Genomic DNA, 19993 nt, shown 5'->3' with positions numbered 1-19993 from the left:
TTTGGTATCATAAATAAGTAGGATGGATTTCTTGAGAAAGTTTGCCTCTGTCTCTGTGTCTGTCTGTCTGCTGTCCATAAAACTCTGAGTGAAATCTGTGATGGATGAGTTAGGTAAATTGAAGAACGTTAAACACCTTTTGGGGTCAGACAGAGCAGTTATCAAACACACACACGCACACGCACACGCACACACGTATCCAGTGGTTATAAGAGCTGCAGCACCAGACTTAGCAGATCCAGAAACTCCAAATGCTGAACTCCTCCTCCTCCTCATCATCATCATCATCATCCTCATCTCACTGTGCGCATCTGCAGGCTACAGGAGCAGAGAGTTATGCGTTTACACGGATACACTGAAACTTAGCTCCTCTTCTCTGCTCCCGGGATATCCTTCAAATGGAGATGAATGACTTTTAAGTCAAAGACAAGTGGTCACCATTTGAAATTTCTGCTTTGTCACGTCTAGTCTCCTTCAACTGCGTTCATAATGGGATTACGCACCCTTGGCGCGCCATTTTACGCATATGCGTGCGTCTATTTATTCGTTTTCCTCCTGCAAGCTGCCCAGTCGCAGAGGAATCCCGGGACACAAGAAATAAATAATCAAAGAGCGGCTCCGCGGCACACACTACAGTGGGCACATAACGGCAAGATCTTTAGCATTTTAAGCCAGGGCTCGGAGTATCAGCCACCGAGGCGGAGGGGCGCACCTCAGGAGCAAGTGCAGGCGCAAACTGTCACTATCATCCGAGATGCGGACGTGAGGCATCCGGACACCCAGAGCCAGCCGGCGTCCGACCAGCACAGCCCCCGTGGCTCCGTGCCTCCCGTCGTGGGGGGGAGCGGGCACCGCCAGCATCACCCGGGGACGCAGAGGAACAACAATGCCAATGAGACCCAGGGAAATGTCACTGTCGGCCCATCTCTACCCAGGAGAGAAGACCTGATGGTCGGTGACGATCCTCACGACCCCTACAAGTCAAGTGATGGCGATAATCCATATTACAATCATTACGACGTTTATGAGAGGCCGAGGCCGAGACCCCGACCCGGATATGGCACAAGGTATCATCAGTACGGTAAGAGTGCTCTCCAAACAACATTCATGTCAATAATGACATAGATATCACCTCTTAAATTGATGTTTATGGTGCTTAAGTGCTATTAAGCGATTGATTGATTAATCAGTTGATTAAATAACCTCTTGTTTCATTTCGTTGTCTTATTCAGCTAATACCACCTTTGTCATGTTGCTGTAGGTCTTCCTGATCTTGTACCTGACGCGTACTATATTCAAGCCTCTGCTTATGCCCAGAGAGTCCCGATGTATAACCTGAGATGTGCAGCTGAGGAAAACTGTTTGTCAAGGTATAGACTGCTGTCAGGATTAATCCACAGGGAGGAGAAAGAGGGGGGGAAACTTGAGTTTGCAGGCAAGTCTGAGTGTGATTCAGAGAGCTTTGAGCCATAACAACCACCTAAAGTGTTTGTGGGTGAGGGCAGTGGAAGCATGAGATGATGAGGTAAAATTAACCGAAACCCTGCCTCTGATGGTGGAGAGGGGTGGAGTGGTGGATTTGAGTAAAAGCTTAATCATAGCTTGCCTGAGAAGAGAAAGCCAGAACAGTAAAACACATTGGAAACTTACCCAAACAACCATGTGTCCCCAACTTTTCTTTTCTTCCACCTACCATTTATTTACCCAGACAGAGTTCACTCAGATGCTATATAACTGTGCTCTACTCAGGGGAGGAGATGTAGCATGAGAAGAATAATGACCAGTGTTGGGTTTTTTAGCTTTTTTTTTTTTAGATTCATACGCTCTTTCTTTGGTTTGTGCTTGCAGCTCAGCTCACAGATCCAATGTCAGAGACTACGACACCCGGATGCTGCTGAGGTTCCCTCAGAGAGTCAAGAACCAGGGCACGGCCGACTTCCTGCCCAGCCGGCCACGCTACTCCTGGGAATGGCACAGCTGTCACCAGTCAGTGTGATGTCCAGGTTGATGAACTAAAATCAACCTGGAGTCCAGGTTGATTTTAGTTCATCTTTGTCAACTAATCTTTGTCTTGAAAAATTCCCCTATATACTTCACGTGCATGGTTTCCTTTTCCCGCCATAACTCTTACTTCAATTTGACTAAAGCTGCAGGAAACCATATACAGGAGAATGACAAACGTGCCCATAAAACTGTGCAAATTTTTTGTTGACAATCACTGTTATTGACAACAAAACATATTGTTTCATAGTTTAAACACACAAGTACAACAACAAATATGCATGAAATAAAACTGTAATTCAGACTATTCACATGTAAAGTGATCCTTGCCCCGTCACTGAAAATCTATGTATCTCCAAAAACTGAAAATATCTTTAAACTGTCTTTAAAAATATTTTATGGTCCAAAGACATAAGGTAAAAGCTACATACCAACACCCTTAAGTGTTTTTGCACATTTTTCACTATATAATTTATAAATACATTTGCGATACAATAAATAAAACCTCCTCAGTTTATTCATAGACAAAGTCCTGTTCATGTAATAAAGTATAAGAAGACATCAATCAAACTACACATTTTATAGATTTAAATTCACATATGCATTAAGAGTATGGATTGGTAATAGAAACCATATGACAAACATAAAAAACTGAAACAGTTAAACAGTCCGTAGCTGTGGTATGGCGCCCCCTGTTGAACCACAGCTGTGTTACCTTTTGACTTTGTTGGCTGTTTTATTGTTTTGTAGCGATTGTGACATCAGGATTGACATCTTATTTGTGTCTTATTTGTGTTTTTTTAAGATGTTTTTTTGATCTTTTACAAACTACGTATAAAAGGCAGTAACAACTGCTCTGGGCTTTCACAAAATGACGTGACTGGTCTTCACATGACCTTTGAATTCGCTTATTTTACAGCTGCAAAACCAGACGTTAAATAGAGTTGTGTGGTGAGCACAATGAGCCTAAGAGGGAAACTGGTTCTATTTTTGTCGCTTGTGCAAAAGTATCTAGTTTTTCTTTGATTTCCACAGAAACTACCTCAGTCCATAGCTATGTTGTAAAACAAGCAGTTCACTGCCCTAATCCCCCAAGACGGATCACATTTGGCCGCGGTCCAGTTAACTGTTGTAGACGGTATATAGATATTTAGTAGAGTGTGTTTGAAAGTCAACTGAAGACAGAAACCAGGCTGTTTTGGCTCATATAAAAAACACTCTGTTATTGAGATAATGAAGGGTAACCAGATTCAGATTCATTTTAGGTCCACATGCAAATGATAAATAAAAAAAACCTCCTGAGATGTATTTGGACATAATACAATTACTTGCAGCAATATAGATGAACACCAGGAATTGTCCAACAAATTGTTTTTATGTGTTTGAATGTTAAAGGTGGCTCAGTCACAGAAACAATCCCTGTTGGGTGTCTCAACACAACAAACAGTACCAGTCCCAGGCTGAAGTGCAATCCACTAAGTTTACACAGAGAATGTCTGAAGTTGTTGAACACTGTGCTGCTGATCCACAGGCACTACCACAGCATGGATGAGTTCAGCCACTACGACCTGCTGGATGCCACCACTCAACATTCGGTGGCCGAGGGCCACAAGGCCAGCTTCTGCCTGGAGGACACGTCCTGCGACTATGGCTACTACAGGCGGTATGCCTGCACCGCACATACCCAGGTGTCAAAGATAACTGCAGAAAACACAACTGCAAATATTATTTCTGAATCCAAAGCCGCTTTTGGTGAACAAAGTGGAGCATTTAGGGGCCAAAGAGACAGATAGTTCCCTCAGGAGATGGAGGAGACTAAAGCAGAGCTAAAAGGGGAGTGAATATTGGACATAGGCTACATTTTCCATGTGTATTAATGAGGTTATAATATGCCAGTGTTTTGTACACAGTTTATTTCTGCTGCCCCTGTAAGATTGTAGGTTTAAAGTTTAACCTTAAACACACACCGTCCTATACTCTACCCTGTATTGCACTTGGATAATCTGTTGTATCATGCACATGTTCATTTTCAACATTCAGCACCTTGACAACTGATGCAGCTGAGCTGAATTCAGCCAGTATTTATTTGATAATTTTTCTTACATCTTCCGTGACATGTCAGACTATCTAAATATATAAAAAGCCTATTTTAGTTATAATTGTTGCAAAATAAAGGCCAGTTCACATGCAACTAAGAAGTTTGTTACAAACTTAGATTCATTTGACCTGTTTTTCACTAAATTCCGTTGTTGTGGGATTTGTGGTTTCCCCCCAAAAAAGAGAAAAATAAGTTTTCTTTTCCTGAGGCAGCCGTCTTTCAGTGAACAGCTCCAGTATTTCCTCTTTTGCTTGAGCCAGTGGTGATGGTGATTTAATGATTTCCTGTTTCTCTCGTAAGTTGATCCCGCACCTGCCTGAATGTCTGTGATCAAATGTTTTGCACATGTTTCCTTTTTCCATCCCGCTCATTTCTCTCTCTATTTGACTGCCTGAAAATTTCCAGTACCTTGTTTTTTAATTATTTCTAGTTAACATGCCAAAAACTTTTTATGTAGAGCCTCTTATTCAAATCTTTATATATTGGACTTTGATAACATTAAACCTTTATTTAAGTTCCAGTTACTGTTCTATATGTAAAATAGCCTTGTATAAGACTCATTTATATAACTTTTATGTTGATGCTGTCTAATGTGCAGGGCCTGAGCCCAGGATGTTATGATACCTACAACGCAGATATCGACTGCCAGTGGATTGACATCACAGATGTGAAACCTGGGAACTATATCCTCAAGGTTAGTCAAAAATACCAGATGAAGGTTGGCTTCCTCCCGAGACACTAAAAATCCCCCTTTAAAAGAGTTACACTGTGTGGAATCACGTCGCATTCATGAACATTTGATTGCAGTCTATCGCGTTGCTATTGATCCTTATATTTTAACATATTTCATATTTCATATTACATTTGTTGTTCTCCACAGATCAGTGTAAATCCATACTACCAGGTCCCAGAATCAGACTACACCAACAACAATGTGCGCTGTGATGTTCGCTACACTGGCAACTACGCCTATGTGTCGGGTTGTCACATGTCACCGTGAGTATCAGGTCTTCATTGACAAATGTCTTCATTAATAATGTTTGTGTTCTCTCTAATGTGTTTTTTTTAACTCTTTGATATTCATTTTTCAGGTATTAAGAGATGACCGTTGTTCCCAGCAACTCACATGAGACATCCTGTAAACGACAACGAAGGAGGACTGCATTCAAAAGTACAACATTGAATAAAAATTGTAAGACTTGGATTCTACTTATAGTTTGAAATACTCCCAATTTAGAAAAAGCAAAACAAAGTGAGAAGCAACTGACATTACGGTGCCAGATAATGTGGAATTCTTCTTTGCTTGTGTGTTTTTTTCTCTTTATTGAAAAGTATATTGTTTTCTCACATTTACTATTTTTCTTTTTTCTTACTTGTACTTTATACTTGCCTCTAAGACCCACGAAATAGCCTAAAATCACTAACAAAACACATAAGCCAGCTTTCCCTAAAGTCTAATATATCACAATTTTTAAATGAACCACTTTTTTAAAGGAAATTACATGTGTTATATTTATATGCAACTGAAGAATCTCTTTTTAATCCAAAGCTTTTGATGAAACTTGAATAAAACTTTGTGATATTGTTTCACTTCTTTTTGACTGATCAGATTGAAGTGACCTCTCGCTCCCTGTCTTGCCTTCGTTTCTTACCCTCTTCTGTTTTATAGTTTGGGCTGTGCACACACACACACACACACACACAAACACACACACACACGGCCGCAATTCACCACATTAACTTTCATAAAGACTTGTGTGGCTGTGATATCATAACTTTTGTCATCATATATGTATATATATATATATATATATATATATATATATATATATATATATATATATATATATATATATATATATATATATATATATATATGTAGTAAGTTCGAGACCTGACAATATTCCAGAGAGAAACCCAACACCCAATATATAAATATATATATATATATATATATATATATATTTTTATATATATATATATATATATATATATATATATATATATATATATATATATATATATATATATATATATATATATACACATACATGTAAGATGATTGGGCGTGTTGGGTATATATATATATATACCCAACACGCCCAATAATCTTACTGATTATAACTTATAGTACAATAATAATAATAATTATAATAATATTGTCTCATGAAGTTTTAAAAAAATCCTTTATGGCAACATTAACAATATCTGGACAGTAATCGGCACAACTTCTCTCAGACTGTCTGCGGCGGCGTCCTCCGCTCCACCAGGGGGCTCCACTGAGACTTTGCCCATGTCCTATTTAAATCCAGTGATTTTGATCGGGCTGCCAGGCAGAGAACCTGGAGCGAGCCACCAGCAGTGAGAGTGGTGTGTCTGTGTATGCGAGTGTGTGTGTGTGTGTGTGTGACTGAAGTGTGTGTGCGCGCCACAGGATTGAGTATCACTTACAGAAGAACACAGGTCGAGACATGCATCCAGTGAGCGTGTCGATCCCGTCGTTTCGATCAGAAAACAACTCGATCGAGAGAGGATACACGGTGAGCTGCTCTCCTTTAACCTCTGTGTGTGTGTGTGTCGGCTGCTCTGCGGCTGTCATCAGCTGTTTATTGATGCATCCGGTGTTATGTCTTACCCTTCATTTGTGGCTGGTTATTATGGGATGTCGCCTCACGGTTGAGACGTCTCCGATCAGCGCTGGATTCATCTTGTTGTTTACACATTGGAAACATGGAATTCTTCAGCTCTACTGATCAAATGATCTACACAGCAAACACAAATATATAAAACAAAACTTGACTTAAACGTTTTAAATTTTAAATATCCAGATAAGATCATCCCCAGGTGTCTGACATACTTTAAATAATAATTTAAAAAAAGCTTTATGGCATCAGTTCAGTGTGGGAGACCTCGTATTAAAGGAGAAGTTCACCGTTTTTTTAAGTAGAGCCAAGTAGTCACATGCCCAGGAGTGTTTACACCCACAACCAAACCAAAACTATGAATAAAATCTGTATGATGCCTACGCGTACATAATAGTCAAGTATAAGTTTAAATACAAACACCCACCACTATTCCAGGCTCTCATACCTATTAAGACATTTTAGTCTTCAACCAAACCTCTAAAATTACAAAGCTTATGGCAGAAAGCTCGTGGGCGTTTCGGACCCTGGTGTCGTGATGAACACTGGAACTACTTGTTTTGATCATTTTCCTTCTGTCCATATTGGTCATTAAAAAGTTTCCCGTCCTTCAGTCAGGCAGATCAATTGAATACGTTCCATGTATTCACTCTTTTCTTTTCACTGCAGCTCAACAAGGAAACACAAAGAGGGAATTTTATTGTGAAGAGACTGGATTTGAACACAGGAAAAACATAAGCTCCTACATCTGCCATTAATGCACTGCATATCTGTGGGTGGGTTTCGTACCTGCCTCTCTGTTATGAATTAGTCCCAGTTTTGATATTTCAACTCTGGGCGTCTGCTGATAGCGAGGACTGACTCCATCCCAGTGCCCCAGTTTCCCCAAATTTAAAGGAACAGTTTGAATTTGAGCCATGCGGGCTAGCTGTTTTCCCCTTGGTAAGCCAAGTGGCTGCCAGTCTTCGCGTCATATTTTCCACACAGACATGACGGTGGGCAACTACAATAAGTAGAACTGTTCCTTTAAACTCTGTGTACTTCACTGTATTCCTAAATATTGATTTGACAGCCTTGCCGTGACAAAATGGATGTAACCAAAAGTGGAAAAGAAAAAACCAAAAGAAGGAAGCGCAGAAGAAGTGTACAGATCATTTTATTCATCCTGTGACCCTCAAATGTATCGTGGGACCCTTAGATTGCACTTGACCCCTATGTTGGAAACTAGTGTGCCACAGTTTGGGGAAGATCCTGCCCTGGCTCAACACGACCGTGCCCCTGTGAACAAAAGGAAAACGGCAGAATGGGAGCAAATCCCCACCGCCAGAATGTCAGCATGTTTAATGCCGATGGTTTAGAGGGAGGTGTTCTGCAATCACAGGGCAACATACTGTCCTCAACAGAAAACACACCACAGTGATCAACTACAGAGGTTTTTATTAGCATTAGAAGCAGACGCTCTGGACATATTGTAATAAGTTGGTCTCTTTTGGACTTTTTTTTTAAATCTTTGAGCTATTCCAGGATTTGTCAATAATTATCACTTGCTGGCTCTCTTCCTTGCCAGATGAAGTCGTGTGTGTGTGTGTGTGTGTTACGTGCGCAGTCCAGAGTTGCATTAAAAACACCAGCGTCATTTACGAGTTGATTTCCTTCTTTACACAACGCAGGGCAAACACAGCGACGTGCTGCACAGTGAAAGTGACGCTCTCGCGGAAGAATCCAGCAGAGTGAGGGAAGTAGAAGACAATCTGTTTAGGGATGTTAGCTGTGACTCCGGCAGATCTTTTTTTTATTTTTTTCCCCGGACTACAGCAGACAGATGTTTCCTCTCGGTAACTAGCTGACATCAACAGTAACTGACAGCTTCACCGTCAGTCTCACACTGGGCGGGGCGTTTTTCTACTGATGGACTCTGGAGATAAATCAAGTGACTCAAACATATGACACTCACTGTGTTTTTTCTGCCTCTCAGGTCTTTAAAATTGACGTGCTGATGAACGGCAGACAACACGCCGTTGAGAAACGCTACAGCGAATTCCACGCTTTGCATAAAATGGTGAGATTTAGTGCATCCACTGGGTTTTTGTTCATTTTATGTTTTTAGTAGTTTAGAGTCTTTTGCCTTTGATGAGGGAAGATATTATGGGTTTTTTTTAACAAAGAAATTGGTCACTGGAAATTAATTGATTCACCATTTTTAATAGTTAGTCAAATAAAAGTGTCCAACTGTCCCAGCTTCTTCAATATGAGGATCTGCGGCTTTTTTCGTATCATTACCAACCGAATCTTTTTGAGGCAGTTGGACGTTGGCACTTCCTTCTCAATGGCTGATATTTAAGAGACTCAACAGTCACTGGTTGAAGCGTTCATTGTATGAATAATTACATGAATCAGATAAAAATGTTTTTCTGTCGTATTTCATACAAAATTATGCAATACAGGCAAAGCGTGAAAAAACATTAAAAAAAAACACATACTTTTTGCTTATTTAACAATTTGCTGGTGAAAGATTCTTACAGGATTATGAATCAACCTTGTACATATTCCATGGTGGAGAACCATGTGAACCGTTTTAATTCATTTGGGGTTTTAGTTGTTTTGTAGCTTAACAGCTCAGTTCCTCTTTCTGTAATGCTCAGTGGTTCACATTTTGTTCCACTGAAACATGTTTTTGACGTATCACGGTAGAAAATAATAATACTTAAATAATTTAAACTATTACTTCTATCCCTATAATCTAGGGACTTTTATGAAAACATAAAACCTTTGTATGAGCATTTAGCTCAAAGTACCTCTGTGCATTTTTTTTCAAAAATGTGATGTGAACTGTATTTATTAATTTCAATCCATATAGATAGATAGATAGATAACACAATGAACAAACTCAACATGAACACAGACCAATGCACGCAATGATACTTTGATTATACTGTTGATACTTTTTTGATGCCATTTGTTGTCACTGTCTTTTATCATCAGTTTTCTTTATTGTTTTTTACGCTGTGTTGAAGTTAACATGAATGATGAAGTTCTCCTCTCACTGACTCAAACTGCCATGTATATATTTCAAATTTCTTTTGAATCCCTGCAGCTAAAGAAGAGCATAAAACCACCCGAGATCCCATCGAAACACGTTAGAAACTGGGTTCCCAAAGTCCTGGAGCAGAGAAGGCACGGTCTGGAGCTCTACCTGCAGGTACTCGAACACCTTCACTCCACAGTAGATATTGTGGAACAGTTATAAAGATTCAAACAAACAAAAAAAAGTCATGCAGTTGATGTACCGCTGCGTCATGTGCACGTTGCAATTTGCTTTTGTTTTGTCAGACTATAATTATGGAAACCGAGGTTCTTCCAAAGATATTCCTGGATTTCCTGAATATCCGCCACTTTCCTTCAGTGCCAAAAACAGAAAGCTGTGGGTGAGTTCAAACGGTAGCGTTTTCTTAAAATGTGGGAGAATTTGTTACCAGGCTGCTGGAAGGCTGAATGTCTCAACCTTTTATTTTCCTTCTTTTAGGTCGTTCGACACAGAATCAGAGGAATCGAGGTGAGTCCTTTTGTGAACATTTAAAGAAAAACGATTGTCTGAAAGAGCAGCTCGGGTTCTCGATTTGCACTTTGACCCGTAAAAACGTCTGTCATTATTTGCTCTGCCCTTCACCCTACACGACCGTCATCCTGGTAATTTACACAAACCCCGTCACGTCTCCTGTTCTGACTCTTTTCAGTAAACTTTCACATCAGCCAGTCATGCTGTTTCTGAGAGACCCCTACCTGCTGCCATCCGCACACGGTGAGTTCAAAACACAATCATTCAAAGAGCATAGTTGAAAAGATGAATTATTCATTATTTATTACTGTGCAAAAGTCCTACCTTAATTTAAAAAAAACCCTTTTCTTCTTTACTTTCAGATACATTTTCTAATGTCGTGATCGAAGGTGTGATACATGGAGTTTTCTACCCAGATTTTCAACCAAGGTAGAGTTGCAGAGGCGTCTCCTCAAACGAATGCTTCATATTCATATTCACACCATTTTAGGTGTGCACCACGATGCACTGAGCCTCATTTGAATTTCCCGAAAGCATATGACAAAAAAAACCCAGTCACATAAGAATAAAAAAAGGTGCCTAGACTTAGTAAATCACTGGCACCACATTTTAACAAATCTATTGTCCTAGTTTTGACCCGTATTTCAGTGAATAATTCTTCCTAGAAAAGAGTCTAAGAGTCTAACTATAGAAATGAACTAAATGTGAATCAGCCAGGCAGGCTATCTTGTTGAGAGACATAATGAAAAGAACTAGGAAAAGCTTGCACAGGGTATAATCAAGAAGATAATTGATAAATTGTGTTTTCCTTCTTACTTTAGGAAGCAAAGAGATAAGAATGTGATTAAAAATAAGGGAGACCTCCTTTTTTTTGTGAGAGAGTTCAGTTAGGGATAGCAGTCTGTGGGGAACCAGAAGGAGCTGAAGATTTGCCTGAGACAGGGAAGCCTTTAAGACCGAAGCACAGGGCCGGAGAGCGGATCTGGAGCACGGCCTGCGAACAGAGAGGCGCCGCCCGCCGTCGTCATTGCTACCAGTGATGTCGGTTAGAATCTGTTTTTAGCTGCTGTGTGAATGTTTGAAGAGGGTGTTCTGGTGGAGTTGACAGCAGCGTTGCCACATGATACGATGGAAATGATTGGAGCTTCAGGAGCAGGAGGTTGTGGCGGTGGTGTCTGTGTGGCATCAGATGTCTGTGAAGCAGTGTTTTGACAGAGTTGTTCTGAGGCTTCTGGGGGTGAGCAGCTCAGTTTGACCTGGTGACGAGGTGACCGATTTAACCACGACTGTGAGAAATGTGGCACGACCTGTGACTGAGGGAAGACATCTTCAGCTCCAGATGGGCGTCAACAGTGGATGTTGACGAAGCAGGGTGGTGGCGTCCATGTCTTACTCACGCCTTCACTTGCTAATCTTTCTTTCTCTATAGCTCTGCCCACTTTATGAAATAGGAGGAAGAAACAAACCACAGGGTTTGAGCCCCACATCTACCCCATAGCAGACTCAGCCTCCCTCCCACTTGGACCATGAAGAAAAATCTCATGAAAACAAGCTTCACTCTGCACAAATACTGCCCTGGTGTTTGTTTTTTTTTTACATCAAGGGAAATGAAAATCACGTTGATTTATGTACAGGATTAGGGGGGGAAAGCTCCTGATAGGGTTAGTCGCTAAAGGCCAGTGTCAAACACTAACACCAGTCATTTTGCATTTAATTCTGACTTTATAGACTAAACAGAAGGTCAGTTTGTTTTTGTGTGTGGTGACTTAAGGCGTAGTCACTCATCGTGTAAAGGGATTTGTGAGGGAGGAGGTGATTTAAAACAAAACCAGTAAAGATACTGTGCAATATGAAATGAAAATACAAATTGTGTATCGTTAGCTCTAAATGATTGTCTTTGAAACAACACATCATCTCCTGTTGTGAACATTGTGAATGACTTGCAGTGAAGCGTTGTGTTGCATGTCACTTAATGTACAAACACTTGTCTTGTGGCTGGACCTTCACGACAGCACAGTGATGAACTGCATCATTAACTTGAATGACTCTTTAACAAGAAACCTCAACTTAACAGATCACGTTGTATGTTTTGACAAAGTAAAATAACCATCTTGTGGACTTGTATACGTATTTATATTGAGTATTATTGTTCTCTTCATGCTCTGATTATGTGAAAAGGATCATTAATGTGCCATAACGTCGACCTACAGTGAACACTGGATTTCTACTGTAGCACTTTAAAATGGGCAACATGTAAAAAAAGACTGACACCAATAAAAATGAATTATTTCCACAAAACACCTTTGTCAGACGATTTTTTTTAATGAAAATAACGTCAGGATAAGATCTTTTAGGAAAGTTAATAAAAAAGGCTGCCAACTAAAAAGCTAACAATTGTTTTCATCACATTATAGGGGTTAGAATAAAAGTTTAGAGAAGAATATCCCCTGAATAAAACAGCAATCCTCCAAATATTTGGCCAGAATTTTCTAAATCAGAGTTGAAAGATGAAAACATACCTACAGGCTTCAACAAACCTCATCCTGTTCGTTTCAGTGTGTTCATTAAAATCAACAAACAAAACAGCATCAACATAATTAAAGATTCAAACTTGTACCTGTCAGAGCTCTGATTTTTAAATAATTCTCAACATATTGTCAATGTCTCTTGTGATATTTCTGTTTGGTCACATCATCCAGCCATAAAGCAATTATAACATTCTCAAACAAAATTAGACAAATAAAAAAAATGAAATGTAATCTTCCACGGCAAAGCGGTGCATATCTGTTAACGTGCAGTTTTTTTTAGTTTTGCTGCATCTATAACAGAAACGCGTTCTTAGCAACACTACAGATTCATAACAAAATACTTGAAACAATCTGATTACTGGGCGACGGTGTCCCAGTGTAGTAACAGTCCAGTAAAAAAAAAAAAACACGCACTTCTTAGGAATGTGTGATCCACCACCTGCAGGCACTTCGGCAGAGCATCTCTGGTGCCAGCGGTGGCTTTAAAGTTCTCCGTGACCAATTTCGTCTTTGAGTCGTTCGTCCTGGTTGGTTTCACCCTCCGGTTCTTTCATGTTGGCAAAGGCGACTTCTCTTGTCAGCTGTTCCAGAGGAGGCAGACCCACCGCCAGGTTCCTCATAGCAATGACCGTCATCAAGAATCTTAAAGAAAAGGGGGACAAAGTCAATGAGATACAAAGGGATGAATTGAGAGTTTGGTTGGATCATTTTTGTGTACATAGACGTGCTGACCACACTCACCCCCTCCGTATTGTGTAATACTTTTTCACCGCAAATCGCTGCAGCCGCTCCAGGGCGCCGGCTTCCCTGCGTTTCTTCACCTCCTTCAAGCGACGCTGCCTCTTCAGGAAGAGCCGCACGATCGGATCGGTGGCGTTGACCTCTGACCCTTCGTGATCGTCCGCAGCGGCGAGAGGCTGCAGCTCAGGAGGAAGAGGCTCAGTTTCTGCGGGATGAAAAATACTTTTATTATGTTTTTTCAAATACAATATTACATTATTAGGCGCGGCCCCTTGTGGTATTAACTGCCTGCTGACGTGAACATGTGTTCACCTGTCCCATTGCGAATGCGCTCCTGGATCTCAAACAGCTTGGTGAAGTTTTTCTGCAGCGCAGCCTCTGTGGTGTTGACATAGATGTACATGTAGCATGAAGGGACTTCGGACACTGTGTACACCTTGTGATAAGCCCCAGCAGGAACCTGCAAACAGTCACATTATTGTAAATGCTTTAATGTGTTGAGGTTACGCAGGATAATGTCAGCGGTGATGATGATGATGGCGTGTAGCTGTACCTTTATCTGCTCACCAGGCTGCACACTGATGTTCTTTTTCTCCTCCACTATCTCAACGTTCACGTTGCCCTGCAGCACGTGGATGCTGGTGTTGCCCAGATCTTCACTAACAAAGTTTTCCAAGTGGAGACCTATAAGTTGACATACTGTCAGTTAGCACGAATAAAAATAGGGGTACTAAAACCAAAAGCATGACCATACTTATCCATCTGTATGAATGGAAAGCACAAGAGGGCGAATTACTAACCTGGGAAATCAGCTATGAAGACGATCTCCGTCTGATTGTCCAGGCTGCCCTCGATCTCCTGGAACTTGCTCCTCCAAGGTGAGAGATCCACTAGCAGGGGCATCAGCCATGGGTTTGGTTGGAAAGGAGACCAATCAGCCGTCACAACGTCCACACGGGGATCAAAGATCCTTAAAGAAGAGTCCAGAGAGTGTTTGTATCACACACACACACTCATTGATAACATCTTTTTCTCAAGCAGAAAGCTTGCATACCTTTGCTGGAAGCGTTCATTGATGGACACCCAGATGTCAAAGTAAATTTCTGGATCAGAAATATTATAGCGAGGCAGGAAGTGACTGAGGCACGTGGCGTACTGCTTCAGCATGTCCCCATGATCTTTCCACCGACGGCTCTGTGTAAACACCTGCAGTACACAGAGAATGTGATTGTTACTTTATCTCTCAATGAAGTCACAAACTTGTATAGATAAACAGTGAAAGATAAAAAGTTAAAATACCACAGCTGACAGCAGTCATTTCAAACTTTTCTGTTACTTATTTTTGTTGTTAACCAATGATATATTGTTTATCCAAGCTGAGTGAGTTCATCTAATGCTCAATAATTTCCCTAAAAACTCACCCCGGGGTTCAGATATCCAACGTCTCCGGTTTTTCCATCTCTGTAGGTGATCTTAACATGCTGATGGCTGCGGGAGTGAACCATCATGTCCCAGGAGTAGCCGTACAATCCATTGGTCCAGTTGTTGTAACCCTGGACAATAGAAATGGTATTTTTGATAAAGGTTTTTTAAAAGTTGTTCCTTTAATCTGTTTATAAACTGAGAATTTAAACTCATAAATAACAAAGAGAGTGTTCATATAACATTCACCCTTCTGCTGGTTTCACCAGTCAGTGCTGTTGTTTACTGTAGATCAAAAACTATTGACTCAGATTGAGCAACTCTGAGTCTGGTGACTCAGAGAGCATTTAGGAGGCTTTTGGTGATATTGAAGTACAGTCCTTTTAAGCAGAAGCTCTTAGTGTAGAAAAGTACTGAAATTTATCTATGCAATAATTTACTAAAAGGTTTTTTAATCAAATGTAGCTATACAGGCCATTTTAGGCTAAGAAATAAAACATGAGAGGCTGATATACCCGTGTGATGAAGTGGGAGTACGGCAGGAATAACTGTTCAATTATGTAGATGATTGTAAAAATGGCTGCCAGCTTGTGCTTGAGTCTCAGTTTGGAAGGTTTGGCAACAGGCGGGGTCTCCTGGCGTTCAGCGCCGGGGCTCTGGATCTCATGGTAAACACAAGAGGAGCTGGGCTGAGGGTCCGGTGAGCTAAGTGGCAGGACCACCCTGAGGCATGCTGGGAAATGGGAGAAGAATCTCCTGGGCCAGTCCGGATAGCAAAAGAGAGGACTGGTGGCCAGCATTGCGTAGGGAAACATCCCTGAGGAGGATTAAAATGAAATACTCAATAACATGAAAAAAATTAGACACAAATTCAAAGGCAGGATTAAAAAATATTCACAGGAACCCAGGGTGTCTACATCTATAAACAGTTCAAGTTCAGACTTTTTAAAACCACTTGAAATAATATACCTGCAATGGAAATTCACACAGAAAGTGTAAATATACTTGTTTTTTATTTAAGAACTGAATACTTTTTATGGTCTTTTATCTGTGAAATTTCAACTTAAAGACTTTAAGGACCCACAGCCACCCTGTAACCAGGCACAGGTTTTCAGTGAAGCGATGTGACGGACTTACCAATGCTGAAGAGCTGAGAGTTCATACAGTGGAAGTAGGAGACAAAGAAAATAGCATAAGGTCGCGTAGCATCGAAGAACAGCAGGTAGCCAGCAGAGAGATCCAGGAAGAGACCGCCTCCGTGCACCACCAGCAGACTCACTAACTCCACAGGAAGAATCACTCTGAAAAAATAGTGGTTTGGTGCAGCGAGATCAGAGTGGAAGTACTGAGGTACAAATGTAAATGATGAACTGGACTGAGTTCATAATACCTACTTGAAAGGATCAAAAAGCCAGTGGTGCGCCAAGTATGACATGGAGTATCCCTCCACCCAATCAGCGTCCAACTTTTTGATCCCAGCGATGAAGTATACAATGAATATCTTTAAGAGGAACAAAAGAGACATTTTGAAGCCTTGTTTGGGAATAATTCAAGTTGAAAAGTGTTATTTTTTTAAAACTTCACTGATGAACAAACCTGTGTCCTCAACAAAGTGTAATTCCACAGAGGCACTTGAGTGTTTCTTATAGACGGTCTCCGCAATCCATCAACTGACCTACAAATACACACAGCCTTTAAACGTCGCCCTCTGTGAGGCTCACGCGTATATAGATCGGACATAAACACACAAGGACAGCTCGACTAACATCTTCTCACCAGTATCTGTTGCCGTCCATGAGCATGAGCTGAAATCCAATGAGGCCGTAGAGGTACGAGTGATTGTTCCAGGTCGTTTTGTCCAGAAAGAAGATGTACCAGTAGGTCGAAATGAACATCAGGCAGGAGAGGCGGTAGAAAAAGCCAAGCATGATGCCCAGGGCACCTTCATTTAGAAACATAAACACAGAGCCAAAGTTATGACACTTATAATAATAGTTACTACACAGTAATACATTTAAATGTGTGCTGACTAGTCCACGAGGAGTCCTACTCAGCTGCTGAAAAGATCTGGAGGTTGAGACAGGATGATAGGGAGTGTCTAAGGAAAGTTGTTAAAGAGTTGCATTATGGGAAATGCAGGAGTTTGATATGTGACCCTTGCTCAGGACTACAGGACAGAATATATCAGGCCTGGTTTGTGTTTGACCATTTGGTCCCCACACTTTATGGAAAAACCCCTATAAATGTGGACAAAAATCAAGAAAGTAGCACAAAGTTCTATAAAATTCAACAAAATCATTAAAAATTATAATAAGTATACTAATGGTTTATTTGCTTAAAAAAAGGAATCATTTAATTTCAGACACGTGGGCTCATTAGTGGAATTGTTCAATAAGTATTCGGACATAAATTCGCATCCGAGCTAGTAACGTATATGGTACATGGACCTGGTGTAAAATCAATATTGATTTACTTTGATTGTCATTGTGCTCTGCTTTCTGTTTGCTTTCTTTCGTAAGCTACTCGTTTTTTTGCATCTCTGTATGCAGTAATTTAGTTGACGTGGGGGGAAACTAAAAGTAAAAAATTCCAGGTATGCTTTAATCTTTACCATAGACAGCCTCCCCCGCTGAGACTGTCTCCTGTAAGACGACTGCATCAGCAAAAACTCAAAGCTTTCTTCCACAGACGTCTGTAAACACTGAGGTGTGAATCTTTCAGCGCCAAATCTGTTAGACAAGCTTTTAATACGAGACGGAGGAGTGTGACCCACCCAGGAACATCACCACATACACCAGATACATCCAGTCCAGCGGCAGGGGCTGTAGAAAATTGAAGAGGGGAAAGCGGCACACAGGAGCCCCATCCAGGTACTTGTAGTCCAGGTGGCTGAGGCCACGTTCCTGCGTGATGTCGATGACCATCAGCAAACCTGCACAAAGGACACATGATGAGGGAGGACACAGATGTGTTTCGAACCAAGAGTACCTGAACCCAGCTGTTCACCTTCCTTTCCAACAAGTCCTAAAGACCAGGGTTTAGAGTTTAGGCGAATTAGGCTGCTGACATATGAACAATCGATGGCTACAACAAGCTGTTCCAACAAGGCAATTATCTAGCAGATTCAAATTGTGCTGCTGTTGATCGTGATTTACTTCTTTGCAAATGAGATTATTGAGTCAATGCTGGAATAGAGTAAAAGCACCAGTAATAAATCGTCAAAACACCCGAAATGCTGGACTTAGAGTAAGGGAACCGATCACTGGAGTAATCGACCAATGAGGCATCTTGAGCGCTGCAAGCCCCAACCCAAAGGTTGGTGTACTGTCGTTTAGCACTCACAAGAAGAAAGATTTCTCCGGAAGGTAATTTAAGTTTGTTAGTTAGTTAGTTATGCCATCCTGCTTTTTCAAAACTGATATGTTTAACCAAGATCACGTCATTCCTTTCATCTGCAATTCAAGAAAAAGTCCACACTTCTGCTCCTCCCCACTGGACTGATTCTGGTATCCTCGAATGACCAGGCTCCTTCCTGCCTCTGTCTGTGATCCTCTAGCTGCCTATGAGTGGCTTGAGGTCCTCTGGCAGGGCCCTAATGACAGGCTTGAGAGCAGACCTCAAACATCTGGAGAAGTCAGTCAGAGCCGGCCTGTGGGCCGAGCAAACGGCCGCCAGCTTAACTCACCAAACAAGCACCGGAAGATGCCGAGCGATGCCGGGTCAGTGGGGCGGTTCAGGAGGGCCACCAGGTTCGGCCAGGAGGTCAGGTCCTCCCTCTTGAACCCAAAGAGCTGCTCCATCTTGCCTTTGGTCTGCGGTTTGTCTTCTTTGGGAGCTGCATCCTTCTTTGCAGCTTGCTCCTCTCCATCACTGCCCACTAGAGCGCCTAGAAGTTAAATACCACAGTAAAAAAGTAGGTTTTATGGCCAAGAGCGAGATGCTATGAGCTAAACCCAAAACCCTGTGTGAAGGACCTGGAAACAACCGCATGATTTACAAAACATTCCGCCATATTGACACACCAAACACGGCTACGGTTTAAATAGCAGCTTGTGCCTGGTTAGTTAAAAGTAGGACTTATTAGTTATCACAAGGTCTGCACGACAACACAGCGCCACGCTGACCGTCAGTCTCACCTGCTGCTGCGTCCCTCGCCTCCATGCTGGCTCTCTCTGCTCTCCCCGCACAAGGTGGAGGTGTCCTGCCTGCTCACGTCAGTGAAGCGGACAAAGTTACGTGTCACAGTCCTCCCCACGCACACACATGCGCGCGCGCGCCGCACGCACGCACACACGCACACACACACGCACACACACACACAAACAGGCGGACTGGTCAAAGTAGAGGAGGAGGAGGAGGAGGAAGCGCGTTTGGGAGAGATTGGAATGTTGTGAAAGAGGTGCTTGACGCTTATTGGATGGTTCCTCCAGCGATCACGCCCACCAGGAATAGTACCTCATACGTCACATCCTGCTGCAGCTCTATATAAATAATGAATGACCCAAATGAAATCCACTGTAATAAGATAATTAAAACATGCAAATAATGCGTACAACCTTAAAAACGTATATTTATATATATAAAACGACATTATTTTTGTAATTGAAAATTGTTTTAATTGAAATAATAAATGTAGTTGATTTTGGAAGTTTATTCAAATTTTAGTGCCTTTGCAATTTATTTTTGAAAAAGGCTTCATTTCAATCGTTATTTCACAAAAGAAAAAAATATATTTTTAAAGTGATCAAATCTAAAAAAAAGATTTTTAAAAAACTCAATAAATTAAAATGTGTTCTATCATGAGATAATAGGCCACAAGTTCAAAGCAATGTTTTCCCAAGGATCGAGCCATGTATGAATAATGCAAAGTTTATCTTGTTTCATTATTCACCAAAAAATGAAAACAAATGTGGCAGATAAATTAGGCTGTCATACTTACAAACCATATCATAACACCCAGCCACACATCACTTAAACTGACATAAACTAGTAGTTTACATGTGTC

At 41.1% G+C, this 19993-nt stretch overlaps 3 protein-coding genes across 6 annotated transcripts; 2 read left to right on the top strand and 1 right to left on the bottom strand.

Moving 5' to 3' along the window:
• The first annotated feature begins 230 nt into the window (after positions 1-230).
• On the top strand, positions 231-5684 carry loxa (lysyl oxidase a). Of its 2 annotated transcripts, XM_035609000.2 has the most exons (7): positions 233-1081; positions 1262-1370; positions 1849-1986; positions 3533-3689; positions 4698-4793; positions 4980-5095; positions 5191-5684. In XM_035609000.2, exons 1-7 carry the CDS (start codon positions 490-492, stop codon positions 5195-5197), a joined length of 1215 nt encoding a protein of 404 aa, XP_035464893.1. In that variant the 5' UTR covers positions 233-489; the 3' UTR covers positions 5198-5684. The 2 variants fall into 2 exon arrangements, with proteins under 2 accessions (XP_035464894.1, XP_035464893.1); XM_035609001.2 differs by lacking the exon at positions 5191-5684 and having other exon boundaries at positions 231-1081; positions 4980-5099.
• Positions 5685-6420: 736 nt separating this feature from the next.
• Positions 6421-12595, top strand: snx24 (sorting nexin 24). Of its 3 annotated transcripts, XM_035607281.2 has the most exons (9): positions 6421-6639; positions 8412-8576; positions 8717-8800; positions 9836-9940; positions 10072-10166; positions 10265-10294; positions 10476-10540; positions 10660-10726; positions 11727-12595. In XM_035607281.2, the coding sequence occupies exons 1-9, from the start codon at positions 6571-6573 to the stop codon at positions 11746-11748; spliced, it is 702 nt and encodes a 233-aa protein (XP_035463174.1). In that variant the 5' UTR covers positions 6421-6570; the 3' UTR covers positions 11749-12595. The 3 variants fall into 3 exon arrangements, with proteins under 3 accessions (XP_035463174.1, XP_035463175.1, XP_035463176.1); XM_035607282.2 differs by lacking the exon at positions 8412-8576; XM_035607283.2 differs by lacking the exon at positions 8412-8576 and having other exon boundaries at positions 10660-12595.
• A 4-nt stretch (positions 12596-12599) lies between these two features.
• Positions 12600-19429, bottom strand: ggcx (gamma-glutamyl carboxylase). The gene is made up of 15 exons (XM_035607276.2): positions 19125-19429; positions 18674-18874; positions 17762-17920; positions 16765-16930; positions 16585-16663; positions 16383-16489; positions 16126-16289; positions 15504-15805; positions 14988-15119; positions 14621-14772; positions 14367-14536; positions 14120-14250; positions 13879-14026; positions 13567-13771; positions 12600-13467 (listed from the first exon to the last, which is right to left on the bottom strand). The coding sequence occupies exons 1-15, from the start codon at positions 19147-19149 to the stop codon at positions 13308-13310; spliced, it is 2301 nt and encodes a 766-aa protein (XP_035463169.1). The 5' UTR covers positions 19150-19429; the 3' UTR covers positions 12600-13307.
• Between the last annotated feature and the right edge of the window lie 564 nt (positions 19430-19993).

Source organism: Scophthalmus maximus, chromosome 20 (genome assembly GCF_022379125.1).
Source record: "Scophthalmus maximus strain ysfricsl-2021 chromosome 20, ASM2237912v1, whole genome shotgun sequence".
Taxonomy (NCBI): domain Eukaryota; kingdom Metazoa; phylum Chordata; class Actinopteri; order Pleuronectiformes; family Scophthalmidae; genus Scophthalmus; species Scophthalmus maximus.
This window is presented reverse-complemented; position numbering and strand designations above follow the sequence as displayed.